Below are 18,928 nucleotides of genomic sequence, written 5' to 3'. Positions count from 1 at the left end.
TGACTGCTGCTGCACACTGCGTGGATGTCTTCAGAGAACTATCCACGATGACTCCAAGATCTTTCTCCTGATTAACTGTAGCTAAATTAGCCCTCTTCATATTGTATGCATATTTGGGGTTATTTTTTCCCAATGTGCATTACTTTACATTTAGCCACATTAAATTTCATTTGCCATTTTGTTGTCCAATCACTTAGTTTTGTGAGATCTTTTTGAAGTTCTTCACAGTCTGCTTTGGTCTTCACTATCTTGAGCAGTTTAGTATCATCTGCAAACTTTACCACCTCACTGTTTACCCCTTTCTCCAGATCATTTATGAATAAATTGAATAGGATTGGTCCTAGGCCTGACCCCTAGTTACCCCTCTCCATTCTGAAAATTTACCTTTATTCCTACCCTTTGTTCCCTGACTTTTAAGCAGTTCTCAGCCCATGAAAGGATCTTCCCTCTTATCCCATGACAACTTAATTTACGTTAAGAGCCTTTGGTGACAGACCTTGTCAAAGGCTTTCTGGAAATCTAAGTACACTATGTCCACTAGATCCCCCTTGTCCATGTTTGTTGACCCCTTCAAAGAACTCTAATAGATTAATAAGACATGGATTTCCCTTTACAGAAACCATGGATACAGAGGGACCTAGACAAATTAGAGGACTGGGCCAAAAGAAATCTGATGAGGTTCAACAAGGACAAGTACAGAGTCCTGCATTTAGGATGGAAGAATCCCATGCACCGCTACAGATTAGGGACTGAGCGGCTAGACAGCAGTTCTGCAGAAAAGGACCTAGGGGTTACGGTGAACAAGAAGCTCGATATGAGTCAACAGTGTGCCCTTGTTGCCAAGAAAGCTAACAGCATTTTGGGCTGTATAAATAGGAGCATTGCCAGCAGATCGAGGGATGTGATCATTCCCCTCTATTCGGCACTGATGAGGCCTCATCTGGAGTACTGTGTCCAGTTTTGGGCCCCACACTACAAGAAGGATGTGGAAAAATTGGAAAGCGTCCAGCGGAGGGCAACAAAATGATTAGGGGGCTGGAACACGTGACTTATGAGGGGAGATTGAGGGAACTGGGAATATTTAGTCTGCAGAAGAGAAGAATGAGGAGGGATTTGATAGCTGCTTTCAACTACCTGAAAGGGGGTTCTAAAAAGGATGGATCTAGACTGTTCTCAGTGGTAGCAGATGACAGAACAAGGAGTAATGGTCTCAAGTTGCAGTGGGGGAGGTTTAGATTGGATGTTAGGAAACACTTTTTCACTAGGAGGGTGGTGAAGCACTGGAATGGGTTACCTAGGGAGGTGGTGGAATCTCTATCCTTAGAGGGTTTTAAGGCCCAGCTTGACAAAGCCATGGCTGGGATAATTTAATTGGGGATTGATCCTGCTTTGAGCAGGGGGTTGGACTAGATGACATGCGGAGGTCCCTTCCATCCCTGATATTCTAGGATTCTATGACCTAAAGAGATCCAGCGGAGACAGTTGGGCTTCCCTGCTAATAGAGTGCAAAGTTCTGTGGGAAGATGAAGTACTAAATGAACCAAGACTTTTACATAGCATATAGTGACTCTCAGAAGGAAGGAACACTGTTTAAAACATAGTTCCAGCTAGACTAGTTCCCAGAACACTTTTGCTGGATAGCATGAATGAGGCCAAGCAATGTTAGAAATTGGTTTAGCTGGAATTGTATTTAAACATTTCTTTAAATCTGCTCCTGACCTAGTGCAGACAGAAGCTAGATATCACTTCTGGCTGGGGAGAAAGTGACCCTTACAGGTCAGAGTGGTGGTAGTGGGTAATCTAACTGGCTGAGTATGGGTAGGACTAAAGAAGCAGCAGAGATGGACAAGATGATTTACCTGCCTTGCAGATAGCCCCTCAGCTGCAAAAAAACAAGTACAGGAGGCTAACGCTCTCCTGACCCCACCCAGTTCAGTTTTACAAATAAAGAAACACTATTTCTTGCAGTTGTTGCTAATTGGCTTGATTTATAGAAGCTTTGACAGTGCGCATATAAAACCTACCCACTGAAATGTGTGGATGTCACTGCAGGTGACGAGAAAGTAGATGGCAAACTGCTCCCACTGTCCAGCCAGGTCTCTGCACTAGTGAAAATCTCTTCTGCCTGGCTCCTTGATAGTTTCTGCTTCTCGTGTAGCAGAAGGACTGCATCTCCAGGAAGCAAGAGGCTGGCACCTGTACCAAACACAATGAGACAATTCTTCACATTTAGTCTTGATTGGAAATATATCAGCTTTCATAGCTCAAGAAGCCTGGGAATGGCCCTGCTCTGTATCTAGTACCTAATAGTTTAAAGGGTAGAACTGACCCAGGTGACAAAGGTGGGGGGGAGGAGGTCGTCACAACCTAACTTCCCAGAGAAGCATGGTCGAGTGCTAAAGCATCAAACACATAGGTGGAGAAAAAACAGAAGAAAGCAACAGCCCTGAAACCACTGGGTAGGTGAAGAACCTGAGCACTACTTTTGGATTTTCCATTCTGTTCAAACCTGGGACAGTGAATCTGAGCCCATGCTCAGATCCCCAGGAAAAGCCTATGACAAATGCAATACAAGAAAATTTACATTATTTAACATTAAAGTTATTTCAAACCACTCCAAAATCAAGAAAAAAACCACAAAAGTTCAGTTTGCTATGGTAACCTTAATTCACCCAAATTACACGTCTAGGATAGAAAGAAGAACAAAGCTCAAAAGGTTTAAGGAAAGACTCAAAGAACAGAAACAGTGGTCTGTTACAATGCAAAAATATCCAAAGGGAATCAGAATGCAAGTGAGGATGCCAGGTAAAGTAAAGTAAACAGACACTGCCAAAACTACATACAGCTAAACTAGGCTGTATACAGCTACAAAATGAAGATACAAAGTGACTAAATCTCGACTAAAAACCAAGAAAAGCTCCCCCCAGAATCTATTTGGTAGAGACTGAAAGCACTGTCCACCAATTCCTTTTGGTTCCTGTCACCACATCCAAAAAGGAACCAGAGGACAAAGCTGAGAGCTAGAGGGAACTGTGAAGCCAATAACCCTAAGTCCTCAAACAGCTACCATTTGCCTTGTGCAAATGACCAACATAGTTCATGCATCTCAGATCTCTAATTTTATTATTTAGGACCAAAATTCTCTGCTGGCATAATTCCATTAGAGTTACTCCTGTAGCTAATTTAGCCCTTAATGGATTACCAAAGGGCGTATAACAGTAACTCCTCATTTAATGTTGTAGTTATGTTCCTAAAAAAATGCGACTTTATGTGAAACGATGTTAAACTAATCCAATTTCCCCATAAGAATGAACGTAAATGGGGGGGGGGCTTAGGTTCCAGGGAAAAATTTTTTTGCCATACAGTACAGTATTATAGTTCGGAGGTGTCCCCGCCTTACCCCACACAGGTACAATCCACTGGCACTAGAGACAATGAGGCAGGCAAGGAGGCTGAAGAGGCTATAGGCTAGGAGAAGCACGTTGCACAGCAGCAGCGGCAGCTTCCCCTAATCTGCAAGCACCAGGGGTGGGGGGCTCAACCCTCGGCCCACCCACTCCCCCAAACCCCCACCCTTAACCCGCCTTTTCTTCCCCCCCACCCTTTACTCCACACTCGCACCTCCCCCCCCCTCCTGCCCTCCCCCCCCTCCTGCCCTCGGCTATCAGCTGGCTTGCAGCATTCAGGAGGGAGGGGGAGGAGCGAGGACACAGCAGGCAGGCTCCCCCTCCCTCCCCTGCCTCCTGAATGCCACAAGCCAGCTGATTGCCGTGGGCAGGAGGCAGGGGAGGCGTGCTGTGTCCTTGCTCCTCCCCCCTCCCTCCTGCCCACTGCAATCAGCTGGCTTGAGACATTCAGAGGGCAGGAGCGAGGACTTGACATGCAACCTCCCCCCTCCCTCCCTCCCCTGCATCCTGCCCACGGCAATCAGCTGGTTTGTAGCGTTTGGGAGGTAGAGGAGGGAAGGGGAGCCTGCATGCTAAATCCTTGCTTCTCCCCGCTCCCTCCTGAATGCCGCTGATCGCTGCGGGCAGGAGGAGGAAGGGGAAGGCACTGATCTGCAAGGTCTGCCAGCAGACAGGAGGAGCTGTGGGGGGGCAGGGGGCATAGGGGAGCTGATGGGGGCTGCCAGCTGTGGACAAAGCAGGCAGCCAAACGATGTTATAGCGAAGCATAGCAGAACTTTAAATGGAGCATGTTCTGTAATTGAGCAGGGACGTAAGATCAGAACAGCTTTAAGTGAGAGGACGTTAAGTGGGGAGTTACTGTACCAAAATACTCGAATACAGACTCATACTATAATTTGAACCTCTACCATTTGCAGAAAAGGAGAAATCAGAGTCCTTTGTCTTGAATTATAACATGGAATCAATCTGGGATTTACTGTAGAAAAGCCAACCTTCTGAAACACTTTAAGACTTTGTTTCACTCAATTTCTAAGTTACTTCTCACCTGTACAATATACACACAAGGTCACGTTTGTCCACAAAGGTTGTTTTATGCTCAGACGCTCTTTAAAATATCTTCATCTATCTTTGCATTAAGACCCAGCATGGAAAATAGACTTTTAGAAGTATTCTTCCTCTGCATGGGTGAGATTCTGAAGACAGGGGTTATAATGGAAACTTCGACATTACCATATCCAGAATCCTCACAGAAGCAAATGCTATCCAGAGCAGCCAAACCACCAGGATTTGGAAGTAGTTTTATGAGTCAAGTCCACTACACTAATAAAAGCTATATGCACTGGAGGTCATGGGTTTGCTTTCAAAAGGAAAGCTCTAAGTTATTTCATTAACAGATGACAATAGCACTGTTGAAAAGCCACTAATCCTCATCCATACACACATATTTGGTGTTAGAGAGCAGCTGCTACAAAGGAAAAGGGAAAAGAAGAGAATGAAAGGAAAAGAAGAGAGTCAAAACAGAGTGGGTGGGAAGACATACTGCTGAAATGTGATCAGAGTAAGCAGCCTGAGATACTTTTAAGTATAAGGAATCTTATAGAATGGTTGTGTGTATCAGTAACAGCTAGAAGTTTGCTGAACACAGTAACCAAAAATCATTCCCCTCTCCTTTTCTGCTTCAAAAAGAAGCATGCAAAATAAAGCCACATACCTTAAGAATTTGCTATAAGAAAAACAGTGTGGTTAGCAAGAATACCTCAGATTACCGTAATTGCATATTTGTTAGATAAAAGTGAATTTCCAGGAGAATTTTTAGAAATACTCGCCACTGTTTCCAGCTGAGACTGATCACAGTGGTAGCTGCCATTTCATAGCTATTTCTCCGAAGGAGCTCATTTTGGACGATGTAGATGCAATGGCACCAGCCGGGGCAGTTGTGGGCACCCACAGGACACCGCACTGTCGAAATGCCGCTGCTGAGCGCGGCCGCCGGAGAACCGCCCGCCGAAATGCCACCGAGAAGCGTTGCCATTTCTCGGCGGCATTTTGGCGGCCGGGTGTCTGGCACCCGACACAGTCTTCTGGGAATAGAAATATGATATTCCCACAGAAAGGTTGACATAGACTATGACTTTGGAAATACAGCTCTGATTTCAATGCATGAAAAAGCAAGGAATTTAGCAAGACACTGTAACACCAGGTCTATTATTTTAACAGCTCCATTAAGCAGTAAAACTAACTAACACCAACAAGAGCTCTTTTGTTAAACTAGAATTTTAACTAGGACAACAAACAGACTGAACATACCTTACAGTAACTTGATAAATTTCTTGCTTCCCCCACCCCAGGTATTCAGCTCACAGATGCATTCTCGAACATGGAAACTCTACTTGATTGAGAATTCTTCTGTCATATTTAAAATACTTTTACTGTTCTTTTGTAGTTGACTTACATTGAAGGACGTTGCTAGCCAACAACAAGGGTGTATTTGATACACAGACAATCAGACTGCTGAAGGGCATGCAGGCTGCCCTTTATTCTGACTGAATGGAAGAAGCAATTGAACTCATTTATGGAGTATGATAGCTGAAACAATAGAAGCCACCATCCAAAGCACAGGCCACACAGAAGGCCTGAACATGAACTAACTCAGGGAGAAGAAGAGTATCCCTGGGAACAGATTTCAAATGCAGGGACTGGAGCACGGTTTGGAATACAGCTGTGCGTGGCAGCAAGAAAAGCCATGAGAAAGCCAGAGAAGCAGTGATAACAAGGAAGCCAAATGAGAAAGTGCTTCTTGTAGACAGGGCCCTGGCTGGAAAGGTACGCTTGGAAACTGTGAACAAAGAAAAACACTGTCTCCTCTTTGTTCCTACTGTGTTCAGGGGAACAGGAATGTGTGTCCATTCTTTGTAAATGGACAGGATTGCACCAAATAATATACCTGACTCATCAGCACTTTCTCCTGTTAACAGAAACAAACCAGCAAAGCTCCAAATATTGGCTAACCAATATTAAGGTTCTCCTTCAAAATGCTAATACAGTAGACTTCTGCATACCGACACCTCTGTCAAGCCAGTTACATTTCAGACATTTTAAAGTGCTTTGAGATCATTGAGAAAAAAGGATGCTATACAGGCAAAGTATTATTTATTCTTGGTATAATTATTTCTGAACTGGCATGTTCTTTGGTTTCTTGCCATTAGAAATGCAGAGGGAAGAAGAAGTAAAATAAAGTTTCCATCAATGCAATGTAACTGATTATTTCAAACATGTGCTTTCAACTATACAGAAATCCAGTCATTTCGTAGCACACACAACCATTTTCAGTGACATGCTTCTCCTCTTTCAGATCATTTTACCTTCTCTACTATCTGCTATACAACAGTCTCCCTGCTGGGCTCTTTTAATATCTCCAGAGGTAAGTCCATTTTCTGTCTCCATGCAGTCATCAAGAGGTGGAAATGGCAAGGAGGATTCATCAGTTCTATCCATGTGGTTACAGAAACCAGGAATCAGGAAGGTGATGTTCTAAAATACAGAATACAACAGTATGAATCAGACTGACTCCTCACTGGTTGGTGACAGATGCCAATAACCTTTGCTGGTGGAGAAAGCAATCCAATCTGATCCTTGTGGTTCATGTTTGTCTGACTTACCACCACAACAACAACGAGTCCGGTGGCACCTTAAAGACTAAGATTTATTTGGTCTTTATTTTGTCCTTATTTTATTAGTCTCTAAGGTGCCACCAGACTCCTTGTTGTTTTTGTGGAGACAGACTAACAAGGCTACCCCCAATACATGATCCACAACAGTGATGGAAGAAGAGAGATTACAGAGTCTGCTTCCGCATACTTAAAATTTGTTCTAATCCTTTGGCAATCCTTTGTTCAGAAGTTAACTTATGCACCAACGACCACCCCACACTTATTTGTTGACTACAGCAGTTCTAACTGAGCAAGTGGAATAGATTCTTTTGCTGGCAGACTTGAGATCATTAAGACACACCAATCATTTCTGGGGGGGGGAGGGGTGAAAATTCAGGCCTCACCTTTCCCAGCAGCTCCTTTTTCTCATAGCCAAACAGCATTAAAGCAAAACTGTTGTTGATGCCATAGATGCTCCCATCTCGTTGGAGTGTGATAAGCCCACTGAGGGCGGTGAAAACCCAGACAGTGGCAGAGTAAGAACAGTCTGTGGAAGATCCTGTCTTGAACTCCTGAAAGAGTCCATCCTCAATCACTGAGACTTGGTCCTCATCAGGAAGACTAGCCCTCAGCTTTAAACTGAGAGGAAATGTTGTGCCCTCCCTGGCTCGACCTATAGATCTCTGGATCTTGAGATTCTAAAAAGAGAAACACTGTTTACACATCAAGTTATGCACAGGAAAGCTTTCCAGGGGGTGGAGGGGAGAATGTGTTATTTCACTAGGAGAGCTCCTGCAGTGAAAGCCCTAGCTCATTACTTAGCTAGGAAACACCTGAACAGCAACCAACAACTGCATAGCCATTATCAGGAGACTTAGGTCTTAGGTGCTAAATCTGCCACCAGAGGCTCTATTTGTTACCCAACTAGAGAAAGCCAACATATGAAATATGAAGACTGTGCAGTATTTATATCACAAGTGAGAAGAGCAAGGAACAGCTTAGTTGATAGACCACACAGTACCTTTGGAATTTTCTTGCCAGGAGCAGGGATCTGCACCGAAGGAATCAGGTCTGTTATGTAGTGACCAACTACTTCTTCCAATGATGTGTAACCATGGAGATGAGCAAAAAGAAGGTCACACGATGTAATCTCTCCCTTAAAAAGAGTTCACATGACCCTCATCATTATAATGTTTTAACCACGGGCCACACCACTCCTAAAGAGCAGTTTATGCTAATATCAAACAATATGGCTGGACGTGCCCATGAAGAGAGTCAATACCAATAACAAACACTGATTCAGTAAGCAGATGCAGTATAATACAGTGCCACTCTGACACTATTTTTATACACGGAAACTACATGTAGCTAAAATCCATGTGAGGCAAGTGGAAAAACAGTATCTGAGATTTCCCCCAACAAAAAGTGTTTGTACACAAAGATTTACAACCATGTCTGTTAATTCACCTGCAGTATTCTATCTATACTGAGAGACCACTGAGCTAATCATGTTAGAAACTGCAAGTCAAGACTGAGATCAACTGGCACGGCTGTGTGGGAGAAACTTGCAGAGTCTGCCCACACTACACCTGGCTCCAGCCAGTGCTATCTACATCTTTCATATTCATGAGTACTAAATTGTCTGTTAAAGCTTTTAAGATCCCCTCACTTGCACAAAAGCTCTTTTGTCAAATTGCTCTCACATTTTGTGACTAATAGAACAGAACACTCACATCACTTCTGAAGGAAACAGAGGCAGAGAGTCTTTCCACTGGTTCCAGCACAACCACACAGCACTGGTTGTCCTTGCTTCTCATTTTCCTCATCCAGACTGAGACAGGGATCTTCTCATTGCTACGTCCTATAACATCCACCTGTTAACAGAAATCAACATTAAATACAGTGTTCTGATATGTCTCTTTACCTACCAACAGCTTCAGGGCAATGAGAGCTGAATAAGATTTCAATCTGAGATGTGACTCTCCTGCTGTTAGAAATGCAAGATAAGGGATCTTTCTATTAATTTTTCGAACAGGGCAAAGTGAAAAAGTCTTCCTTAATGGTGCCAATTCCTCTTGCATTCTCCAAAACATTCAATTAAATGGAAACCTCCATTTGTATTATAGGGGGTATGACAAACAGTTCTGGACTATAGGATTGCTCCGCTCCAGCTACAGGCAAAAACCTGCAGCTCCACTGCTCCGGAGCTGCTCAGAGCTCTAGCTCCGGGCTCTGCTCCAAAGCCCTGCATTCAATGAATGCATAATATCAATATGCAAGCTGCATATTTATACATTTGTATCTCCAATATTGCGGCTTTGCTGAAATGCTGTTATAAATAAAGTTGTTTGAGTTACTCGGCCATTGAAAGAGCATGTAACATTAAAACTTCTCTGTGCTTGCATAACAGCTTTGTTTTTAAACCTCACATCTGACATGCACAATCAACATGGAGTCCCCAATAAGATCCAGTGCTTTTGCTCTGTTAGAATATAAAGGGCTGAAGGTTTGCAAATAGTTTACCGATCTCACACACACACACACACACACACACACACACTTATTCTCTTCAACCTCAGAAAAAAGATCAAGGTGTTTCCCCAACTTTTGTATGCCTTTTAAAAAGTGATACTCTAACACCATACCAGGTTTCAGAGTAGCAGCCGTGTTAGTCTGTATTCGCAAAAAGAAAAGGAGTACTTGTGGCACCTTAGAGACTGACAAATTTATCTGAGCATAAAATTTTGTGAGCTACAGCTCACTTCATCGGATGCATTCAGTGGATCCACTGAATGCATCCGATGAAGTGAGCTGTAGCTCACAAAAGCTTATGCTCAGATAAATTTGTCAGTCTCTAAGGTGCCACAAGTACTCCTTTTCTTTATTCTAACACCATACACTCAAAGATGCATTCCTTATGGGAATCTCAGTAAATTACAATAACCAAAACAGCAGCTGGATCCTTGCAAGAAGAGTTAGCACTGTGGAAATAAACCAGCAGACTTAACTTCAATGGTAGCTATATTAATTTCAACTGCAAAAATGCCAGTTTTATTTCTTGTTGGAATAGATTCCTCTAAAATAAGATGATTCTTTCACATGAGGTTTACTCACTTTTTCCCCTGTCCTGTTCATATCAGGCCTTACTAGCATTGCGATAGAAAGAGTTTATGCATTTACTACACCATAAGAAGTCTCTGAAATACATTTAATAGCACAAATTTTGAGTTGAACAACTGTCAGACATGCTAATTTCTATTCTGGGGCCTCAGCCAACCAAACCTTCACTTTACTCCCCAAACTTGTTTTAGGACTGAGAAAGCTGTAGTTCTGAGGTGCTGTAAATCTCTTTTAAAAGAGAAGACCTGCTGAGAGGCTATGAGCTCATTTTCCCTCCAGAATATTTGCACATGCAATAACTGGACAATAGAAACAAAAAAATGCTTTTTTTGAGACATTTCTCTCAGACAGTTCCATATACTTTATGGCTTATATTCCCTTGAAGGCAAGATATCGTTTTTTCATTTTCAGTTAAGTGTTTTGCCATATATATCCTCAGATATTTCATCGCATTTGACTGCTTTGATAACTATTTAATTCATGGAATGCAATTTAAAGTTTAATTTTTTTTTTTAAATTACATTGAGACAGTCCTTGGGAATCTTGCATTAGTATTAATGGCTCAACTTGGAGCAGTTTAACATTTTTGCTCAAATTAATTCATAATGGACGTTAGATAGAGAAACAGTCATCCTGACTATACAAGTTGACACAGGGATGACTCTTACGAGTGCCTCCCAAGTGGACTTCATAAGCCAGAATTAAAAAAGGCAAAACATGTTTATAAGCTTCTTTTAAAAAAAGAAATGCCTCCACTGTCAAAGAGTGACAAAAGGTTACCCAGGGACATGTACTGGACAACACTGAAGAGTTAAGTTGAAATAATCACACAAGTGTATTTCTGTAAGGGATTATTTGCTTGAACATCTCACACACCACTGTTCCAGAAACCACAGCTGCATATCCATCATCTTCCACATGTTCCTCCCCTAGAGCCTCCACTACACCCTGAGTAGATTTTGATATCAACTGGGACAGCTTCTGGCCAATCAGCTCGTGACTACTGTACCCAAGGAGCTTGCAGGCTGTGTCACTGGCAACAAGAATCTAGGAGAGGAAAAAGAATGCAGTAAGAATTTTGTTTCTAGTTCTCCTACTAGATGACTGGTCTAATATTTCGTTACATCACATCTTCTCTCAATGGAAGTTGGAAACGATAGGTCCTACTTTTATTCTGAAACCTGATACGTATTTCACTTCATACTTAGTCGTATTCCTATGTCTGTTTCAATTTTATGACAATCCGCTGCTTTGGGCTTTGTCTACACTGCCAATTGAACAAAATTTTGTCGTTCACAGGTGCTTAAAAAAACAACTCTCCCGCCCCACAAAAAAAGACAAAAGTTTTGCCGCAGCAAGTGGCAGCGTAAACGGCTCATTGTCAGCAGGAGCGCTCTCCTGCTGACAACGCTTGTAGGGGGGTGAAAATATTTTGTTGGCAAAAGTGTCGACAAAAACCGTTTACACTGCCCAACTTTTTATGTAGTCTAGACAAAGCCATAGTCACTTATCTGGTAAACGAAACAGAGACACTGCTTTCATCTTTTCCTCTTTCTTGTATACTACTCAGCACCCTCCAGCCATTTGGCTTGTGAAAACAAAACTATCTAGTGGAATAAAATTATGTTATATTTACAAGTAAATCCTAAATAGGACTATAGTTTTAGATGTATCTAACAGCAAAAACAACTGATCAGCAACCTGCAGACTAGTATCCAAAATCCAGTTAGCCAACCCTTGCTTTTAACTTAACTATAATTCCTTTAAATTGATTACAGTAAAATAATCCAGTTAGCACAGTGAAAGGGTCCTTCGTTACAGCTACATCAAGCCACAGTTCAGTCTTCAGTTCAATTTCCAGCTTACTGTAGCTGCAACTGCTGATTCTAGCTGACGAGTCTTTTTTGTTTTAAATAAAGTGACCTGCTCCAGACCTTCAAAAGGTGCATTAACCACATAATGTCTACAGTTCTTAAAGTGATTCTGCACCACAAAGAGCATTTTACAGTGTAGGACCTATGTCTGCATGAGGAAAGCCTAAACTTTCAGACAGCTAGATACACTGGCCATAAGCTTATATGAATACAGCATTAAGTGCAAAGAACTCCAAGTATATTTCAATTTGTATTAACCTTTGTCCTAAAGTTTTATTTTCCCCTTCTCTGCTTGAAAAGGGCTCAATAGATCAGTGTTCTGTCTGATCTTGTCTTGTGTGCATTTTGCCAATTATAAACTATTCCTGGGATACATAAATCTCACATACTTTTAAGACTTGTGAATGACTATGAGTTCCATTACATATACAAGTAAAAATTACACAAGTCTGAATCTACATAAAACTATGTGGTTTATAACAGAACTATACAAAGCTCATTTTTAATGGGTGGTCCTGCTACAGCCATGGTAAAAGGCTGGTACAGGCGGTTCTTGGACTTAAGACACAATTGGTTCCTGAAAATTGCGTCGTAAGTCAAAACTTCGTAACTCGGAACAGCAGTCCACTCCATTGTGGGACCGAGCGTCATAACGTCGAAACCAACTGTCGTATGTCAAATCAGGGTGTCAATTCAGAAACGTCGTAAGTGCCTTTCGTCATAAGGCGAACGTCGTAAAGTCGAGGACTCCCTGTACCTCTGTTGTCCTGACATCCACAGTGAAGACAGCTTTATTTGGGTTGCGCACAGCAGCTGGGAGCGACGGGAGGGATTCCTCTACACTCATGACATTCAAGAAGGAACAAGAGGTGCTACCGACTGAACAGGATAAGGAGGCAAGTTCCAAATGAGCCCAAGGGTTACCAAGATTGCCAGAACAAATGTTATGAGCAGCCAGTGAAGATAAGCAATAGGAAGTCCATTCATCCTCTAAAGGAAAAAAGATGAGCATCTCTGTAGTTAAAGAAGTCTGATATAAAAGAACATTTAGTGGGGAGACAATTTTCAGGGAAAGATCACCAACTGAAGCAATTGTCAAGTAGTTTACATATAAAAACTTTAAATTTTTAGACTAAAGAAAGATTTTCAAAGCCTAATATTAAATACAAATGTTTTCAATATTTTTAATGTTAATACGAACAGTTGTTTTGATCAGATTTAAGTATTCCAGTACTTATGACTCAAAGGCTGGAAAAATGCAATGTTACTGGTTCTCATGCACTGTTTCGCTAGTCTTATTTTCTTTTGGCCAACCTGAGAAAAGACCAAATGATGATTTTAAAAATTCTATCCGTTTTAATAATCTAAGCTGTTATTAATAATTTTTACATAGACAGTGTTCCATTAAATATTTGTTTAGTCAGAAACTAGTTAATTACCTGCTTGTAACTACAACAGCACTGGAACTGGTGAGGAAGCGCTGTTCACCCACCGATACTTTTGACTACTAACAAACAAAAATCTGTAGGGCACATCTTGCCAAGTGACTCTGCTGAAATTCTCAGAAGTCCTACATCGAAAGGGAGGTACTTCAGGAAATATCATAGCGTCACCTATAAAGTCATTTCACTCCCAAAAGAACAAGCAGGGGTAGGCAGTACTGAGGAAGGTGTCTAAAACAGTGGTTCTCAAACTTTTTTTTCCCCATGCACCACTTGAAAATTGCTGAGGGTCTCAGTGGACCACTTAATGATCTTTCCAAATGTTGTTTGTATCGTTAGATAACTACTGTAAAGGACTTTGGATAAAAGCATTATATACAAAAAAAACAAAAAAAATTTTTTGTTCTACAAATAAAAGCACACAACTCGTTTTAATATCAATAGTATTACCTTTCTAAATCGATGGATGTGCCCTCTTCCCCCTGCCCCCCGTTGTGGAAGCCCCCAAGCTGGGGCTGGAAAGGAGGGGGGTCTCCAGCACCATGGCAGCAACCGAGCTGGGCTGGGAAGGATGGGGGTCTCTCCCTCTCTCTCCTGCCGCGGCAGCTAGGGCTGGCAAGGAGGAGAGTCTCTCTCTCTCCACCACAGCAGCCCCCAAGCTGGGGCTCGGAAGGAGTGGGGGTCTCTCCAGAAGCCGCAGCCCTGGAGCTGGGGAAAGTCACTTCTTTCCCTGGCCACTGCAGCCCTGCATGTCCCAAATTCCCCCCACCCCCTCTTCTTACCCCACTGCTCCCTCTCAACTACCCGCTATTTCCCCCAAGGCTACCACCTCACCTTACATATGCATCTTCTCCAGGGTCCAGGGACCTAATCAGTGGAGCCATGCTTGCACAGCTCCACTAATTAGATGGGTGGCCATTCTCTCTTGTGTGCAGCTGCCCAGGCATGCACCTTAGAGGGAATTATCCACAGACCACCTGAATGGAGCTCAGACCACAGTTTGAGAACCTCTGGTCTAAAACAAGGCAACTTAAGGGTATGTAAACCGTTATGCTGGTAATAGTCACCATGTAGTAAGACCTTCATCCAACCCATGGATATGCTCTGGGTTCAGAAGTAGTCAAATTCGTTCCCCATCCCTATCACCTCCTCCTCCTCACTCCTTTGGTACAACTTCCTGAACACATTATCTTTTTTTTGCAATTACTTCTTTAACTGTGTCATTTCTAATTTATGGGGAAAGTCTTAAGGCGGGGTGGCCAGCCTGAGAAGGAGCCATAATTTACCCACGTACATTGCCAAAGAGCCACAGTAATATGTCAGCAGCTCCCCCCATCGGCTCCCTCACCCCGCTCCCAGCGCCTCGCACCCACCGGCAGCCCTACCGATCAGCACCTCCCCCTCCTTCCCCACACCTTCCGATCAGCTGTTTCATGGCATGCAGGAGGCTCTGACCGGGAGGGGGAAGAGCGAGGGCACTGCAGGCTCAGGGGAAGGGACGGGAAGGGGTGGAGTGGGAGTAGGGCCTGTGGCAGAGCCAGGGGTTGAGCAGTGAGCACTCCCCGGCACATTGGAAAGTTGGTGCGTGTAGCTCCACCCCCGGAGTCGGTGCCTATACAAGGAGCCGCATATTAACTTCTGAAGAGCCACATGTGGCTCTGGAGCCACAGGTTGTCCACCCCGTCTTAAGGCATTGGAAAGAACAGATATCTTGATTCATAAGTTCACACTGTCAAATTCAGAGTGCTACATGATAATCACCAGACAAAGAAGCTTTACTCTGGCAGAGTCTGGAAAGCCCACTTTTTCTACTCTTGTTGGTCCAAGGGTAGGATTTGCTCAGCTCATCAGAGTCACTCAGTCCTGGAAGGGGTAATCCTAATGAGGTGCCCTCTTCAGAGGGGACACAATCCTTGGTTGCCATAGTCAGACCCTCGCTGGAACACCACAGTTAGGAGTCCATCTATAATGGAAATATAGAAGGGACCAATGAGATCAATGATTGAGAGAACACTCCACAGCATACAGACAGCCATCAGTGTTCCCCAGTTTGCACCATGAAAAATAAAGACGGTGTGAGATGAGGACAAGATTTTCCATGGAGAGATGAGCCTTTGGTGGGGCTCTCCGCTGCTCACACAATACTTTTACTGTTGTTCCAGTATTAGTCTTCCTTAAGGAGACCCACTTTTCCCTGAAAGATTCATTTCTCAACAATCTTTATTATATATAACTAGCTGTTTAGTAGTTTCCAAATTCACAATGGAAGAGACAAATTAAATGCTACATTCTACATTAACAGTCTCTCCTCTACTGATATCACTTTCTTTAAACAGTAAAGTGTTAGGGCTTCAGACAAGTCTTAGAGGTTTTGTAACTATCCATAGAGAGTACAATCTAGCCACACCACTGTTAGATTGATGAAGCTATCGGACTAACAACTGGAGACACAAAAGAGGTACACATGTCCCCACGGAATTTGTGTGCTTGATCTTAACACACACACACAGATATATATGTATATATGCAAAAGAGAATTAAATGGGGGCAGTTACAAATAGTTAAAAGTTAGGGTTGTGGATTAGTTGCAGTTAACTCATGCGATTAACTCAAAAAAATTAATCGCGATTAAATCACACTGTTAAACAATAGAATACCAATTGAAATGTATTAAATATTTTTGGATATTTTTCTACATTTTCAAATATATTGATTTCAATTAAAACACAGAATACAAAGTTTACAAAAATATTTGCACGGTAAAAATGATAAAATAAATAGCATTTTCAACTCACCTCATACAAGTACTGTAGTGCAATCTCTTTATTGTGAAAGTGTAACTTACAAATATAGATTTTTTTCTTATATAACTGCACTCAAAAACAAAACAATGTAAAACTTTAGAGCCTACAAGTTCATTCAGTCCTACTTCTTGTTCAGCCAATCACTAAGACAAAAGTTTGTTTACATTTACAGGAAATACTGCTGCCTGCTTCTTATTTATGTCACCTGGAAGTAAGAATAGGCTTTCACATGGCACTTTTGTAGCCAGTGTTGCAAGGTATTTACGTGCCAGATATGCTAAACATTCGTATACCCCTTTATGTGTTGGCCACCATTCCAGAGGACATGCTTCCATGCTGATGATGCTTGTTAAATATATAGTGTGTTAATTAAATTTGTGACTGAACTCCTTGGAAGAGAACTGTAGGTCTCCTGCTCTGTTTTACCCGCATTCTGCCATATATTTCATGTTATAGCAGTCTCGGATGATGACCCAACACATGATGTTCATTTTAAGAATACTTTCACGCAGATTTGACAAAACGCAAAGAAGTGTGAGATTTCTAAAAATAGCTACAGCACTCAACCCAAGATTTAAGAATCTGAAGTACCTTCCAAAAATCTGATTGGGATGGGGTGTGGAGCATGCTTTCAAGACTTCTGAAAGAGCAACATTCCGATGCGGACACTACAGAACCTGAACCACCAAAAAAAAAGAAAAATCGAACTACTGGTGGTATCTGACTCAGATGATGAAAATGAACATATGTCAGTCCACTCTGCTTTGGATCGTTATCGAGCAAAACCCATCATCAGCATGGACGCATGTCCTCTAGAATGGTGGCTGAAGCATGAAGGGACATATGAATCTTTATTGCATCTGGCACGTAAATATCTTGTGATGCTGGCTACAACAGTGTCATGTGAATACCTGTTCTCACTTTCAGGTGACATTGTAAACAAGAAGCAGGCAATGTTATCTCCTGCAAATTGTAACCAAACTTGTTTGTTTGAGCCACTGGCTGAAGTAGGACTGAGTGGACTTGTAGGCTCTAAAGTTTTACATTGTTTTATTTTTGAATGCAGTTATTTTTTTAACATAATTCTATATTTGTAAGTTCAACTTTCATGATAGAGATTGCACTACAGTACTTGTACTAGGTGAATTGAAAACGACTATTTCTTTTGTTTTTTACTGTGAAAATATTTATAATAAAAAATATAAAGTGAACACTGTACACTTTGTATTCTGGGCTGTAAATGAAATCAATATATTTGAAAATGTAGACAACACCCACAAATATTTAAATAAATGGTATTCTATTATTTTTTATTAATCGCTTAACAGTCCTATTAAAAATATATTGATTATGCATAATCTATTTGCTAATGTGGCATTTTTATAGTTGCCCTCCAAATGCCCTTGTTTATACATCATTAAGAAGCAAAGGCTGGAAGAATTTTTTCTGCTTCAAAAACAACCCCCCCCCCCACAATTTCCCACCCTAGAGGACTGGTTTGATGTTTCAGACACAAATTGTTAGACCTCACACCTTAACTGAAGGAGTTAGGGTGCTGAAGCTGTTACAAAAAGCATGCTTTCTCCAAAATATTAGTCACTGAAGTTAACTAAGCCTTAACACACAACAAAACAAACTCCCCATCTCACCTGCTCAGCTTCTGCTCTCTTATTACCTCCCAAATCATCCTTTCACTGCTTTTCCAGGCCCATGAGTTTTGTCTATGCAAAGAAAAGAACACACACTGTCAACGGAGTCAGGAAGAGGTGCCGCGGAAAAGAAAGGTGGGAGGGGACCGCGGCTCGGGCTGCAGCCTGAGCACAAACAGCGCCCCCTGAACCCGAGCACTGCGAACCCGAGCCAGCTCGCAGCATAGCCATACCGGGAGGCAAACCGTACTCCACCCCAGTTCAGAAACTATGGCTACAACAGGCGCCACAGGAACCTGTCCCCAATAACACCCACAGCAAGGAAACCTGAGGCCAAACCAGCAGAGACCCTGTCCTGACCCCCGCAACACTCCCAATCCAAGGGAACATCTTTCACTCCCCGCCCCCCAACACCTCCCATCCCAGAGAACATCTTTCACTCCCCCCCTGCTCCCCCCCCCGCCACCGGGCGACCCACCCTCTTCCCCCCGAGGATCCCTGCCCCCCATGGCCAATCTCCTCCCTACAAGGTCCCAGACCCGCCACCATGGGGACTATCCTGCTCTCCAATGTCCCCCGGGGCCCATAACCACCTCGGACCCAAGGCGGCCCGCTCCCTGCCCCGCCCCCACCTCGAGGCGCCGGTCACTTGAGAACCGGTGGCGCACATTAGCGCGAAGGGAAGAAGGAAAAAGCATCGCCCCCACCGAGCCCAATCAAGATGGTAAGAAACGGAAGGGTCCAGATTGACAGCCAGAGAAGCCAATCGGCTGCCGAGGCGGTACCCACTCTGGCCCTGAATGGCAAAAACCGGCATAAATAGTTGCTAGGGTGTCCTTGGACCCCGGCGACGGCATGTCACATGAGGCAAAATTAATTAAGCATCTGAAATCGCGCTCCCCTCCACGTGTCACGAAAGACTGCGACGCAGCCAGGGTTGCCAATTCAGTTGGATGTATTCCATATTGACTGGGTTGGTACA

At 42.9% G+C, this 18,928-nt stretch overlaps 1 protein-coding gene across 15 annotated transcripts in view; it reads right to left on the bottom strand.

The window, feature by feature from the left end:
* PASK (PAS domain containing serine/threonine kinase) overlaps nucleotides 1–18,663 on the bottom strand; it is a 53,708-nt gene extending 35,045 nt beyond the window's left edge. For 12 of the 15 annotated variants that reach the window (XR_012160870.2, XR_012160872.2, XR_012160868.2 and 9 more), the window contains exons 1-10: nucleotides 18,579–18,663; nucleotides 17,947–18,018; nucleotides 15,255–15,456; nucleotides 12,809–13,041; nucleotides 11,054–11,224; nucleotides 8,791–8,931; nucleotides 8,079–8,213; nucleotides 7,462–7,755; nucleotides 6,770–6,938; nucleotides 2,025–2,196 (exon numbers count right to left, since the gene is read on the bottom strand). Coding sequence is in view for 10 of the 15 variants with exons in the window: in XM_073360471.2 (XP_073216572.2) it covers nucleotides 2,025–2,196; nucleotides 6,770–6,938; nucleotides 7,462–7,755; nucleotides 8,079–8,213; nucleotides 8,791–8,931; nucleotides 11,054–11,224; nucleotides 12,809–13,041; nucleotides 15,255–15,417 (1,478 nt within the window). In the remaining 5 variants the exon portion in view is untranslated. Of the gene's footprint in view, nucleotides 1–2,024; nucleotides 2,197–6,769; nucleotides 6,939–7,461; nucleotides 7,756–8,078; nucleotides 8,214–8,790; nucleotides 8,932–10,171; nucleotides 10,255–11,053; nucleotides 11,225–12,808; nucleotides 13,042–15,254; nucleotides 15,457–17,946; nucleotides 18,338–18,539 lie in introns of those variants that run through there. The other 3 variants (XM_073360473.2, XM_073360472.2, XM_073360481.2) reach the window with 3 other exon arrangements.
* Nucleotides 18,664–18,928: the final 265 nt, after the last annotated feature.

This window comes from Lepidochelys kempii, chromosome 9 (genome assembly GCF_965140285.1).
Source record: "Lepidochelys kempii isolate rLepKem1 chromosome 9, rLepKem1.hap1, whole genome shotgun sequence".
In the NCBI taxonomy this organism is placed as follows: Eukaryota; Metazoa; Chordata; order Testudines; family Cheloniidae; genus Lepidochelys; species Lepidochelys kempii.
This window is presented reverse-complemented; position numbering and strand designations above follow the sequence as displayed.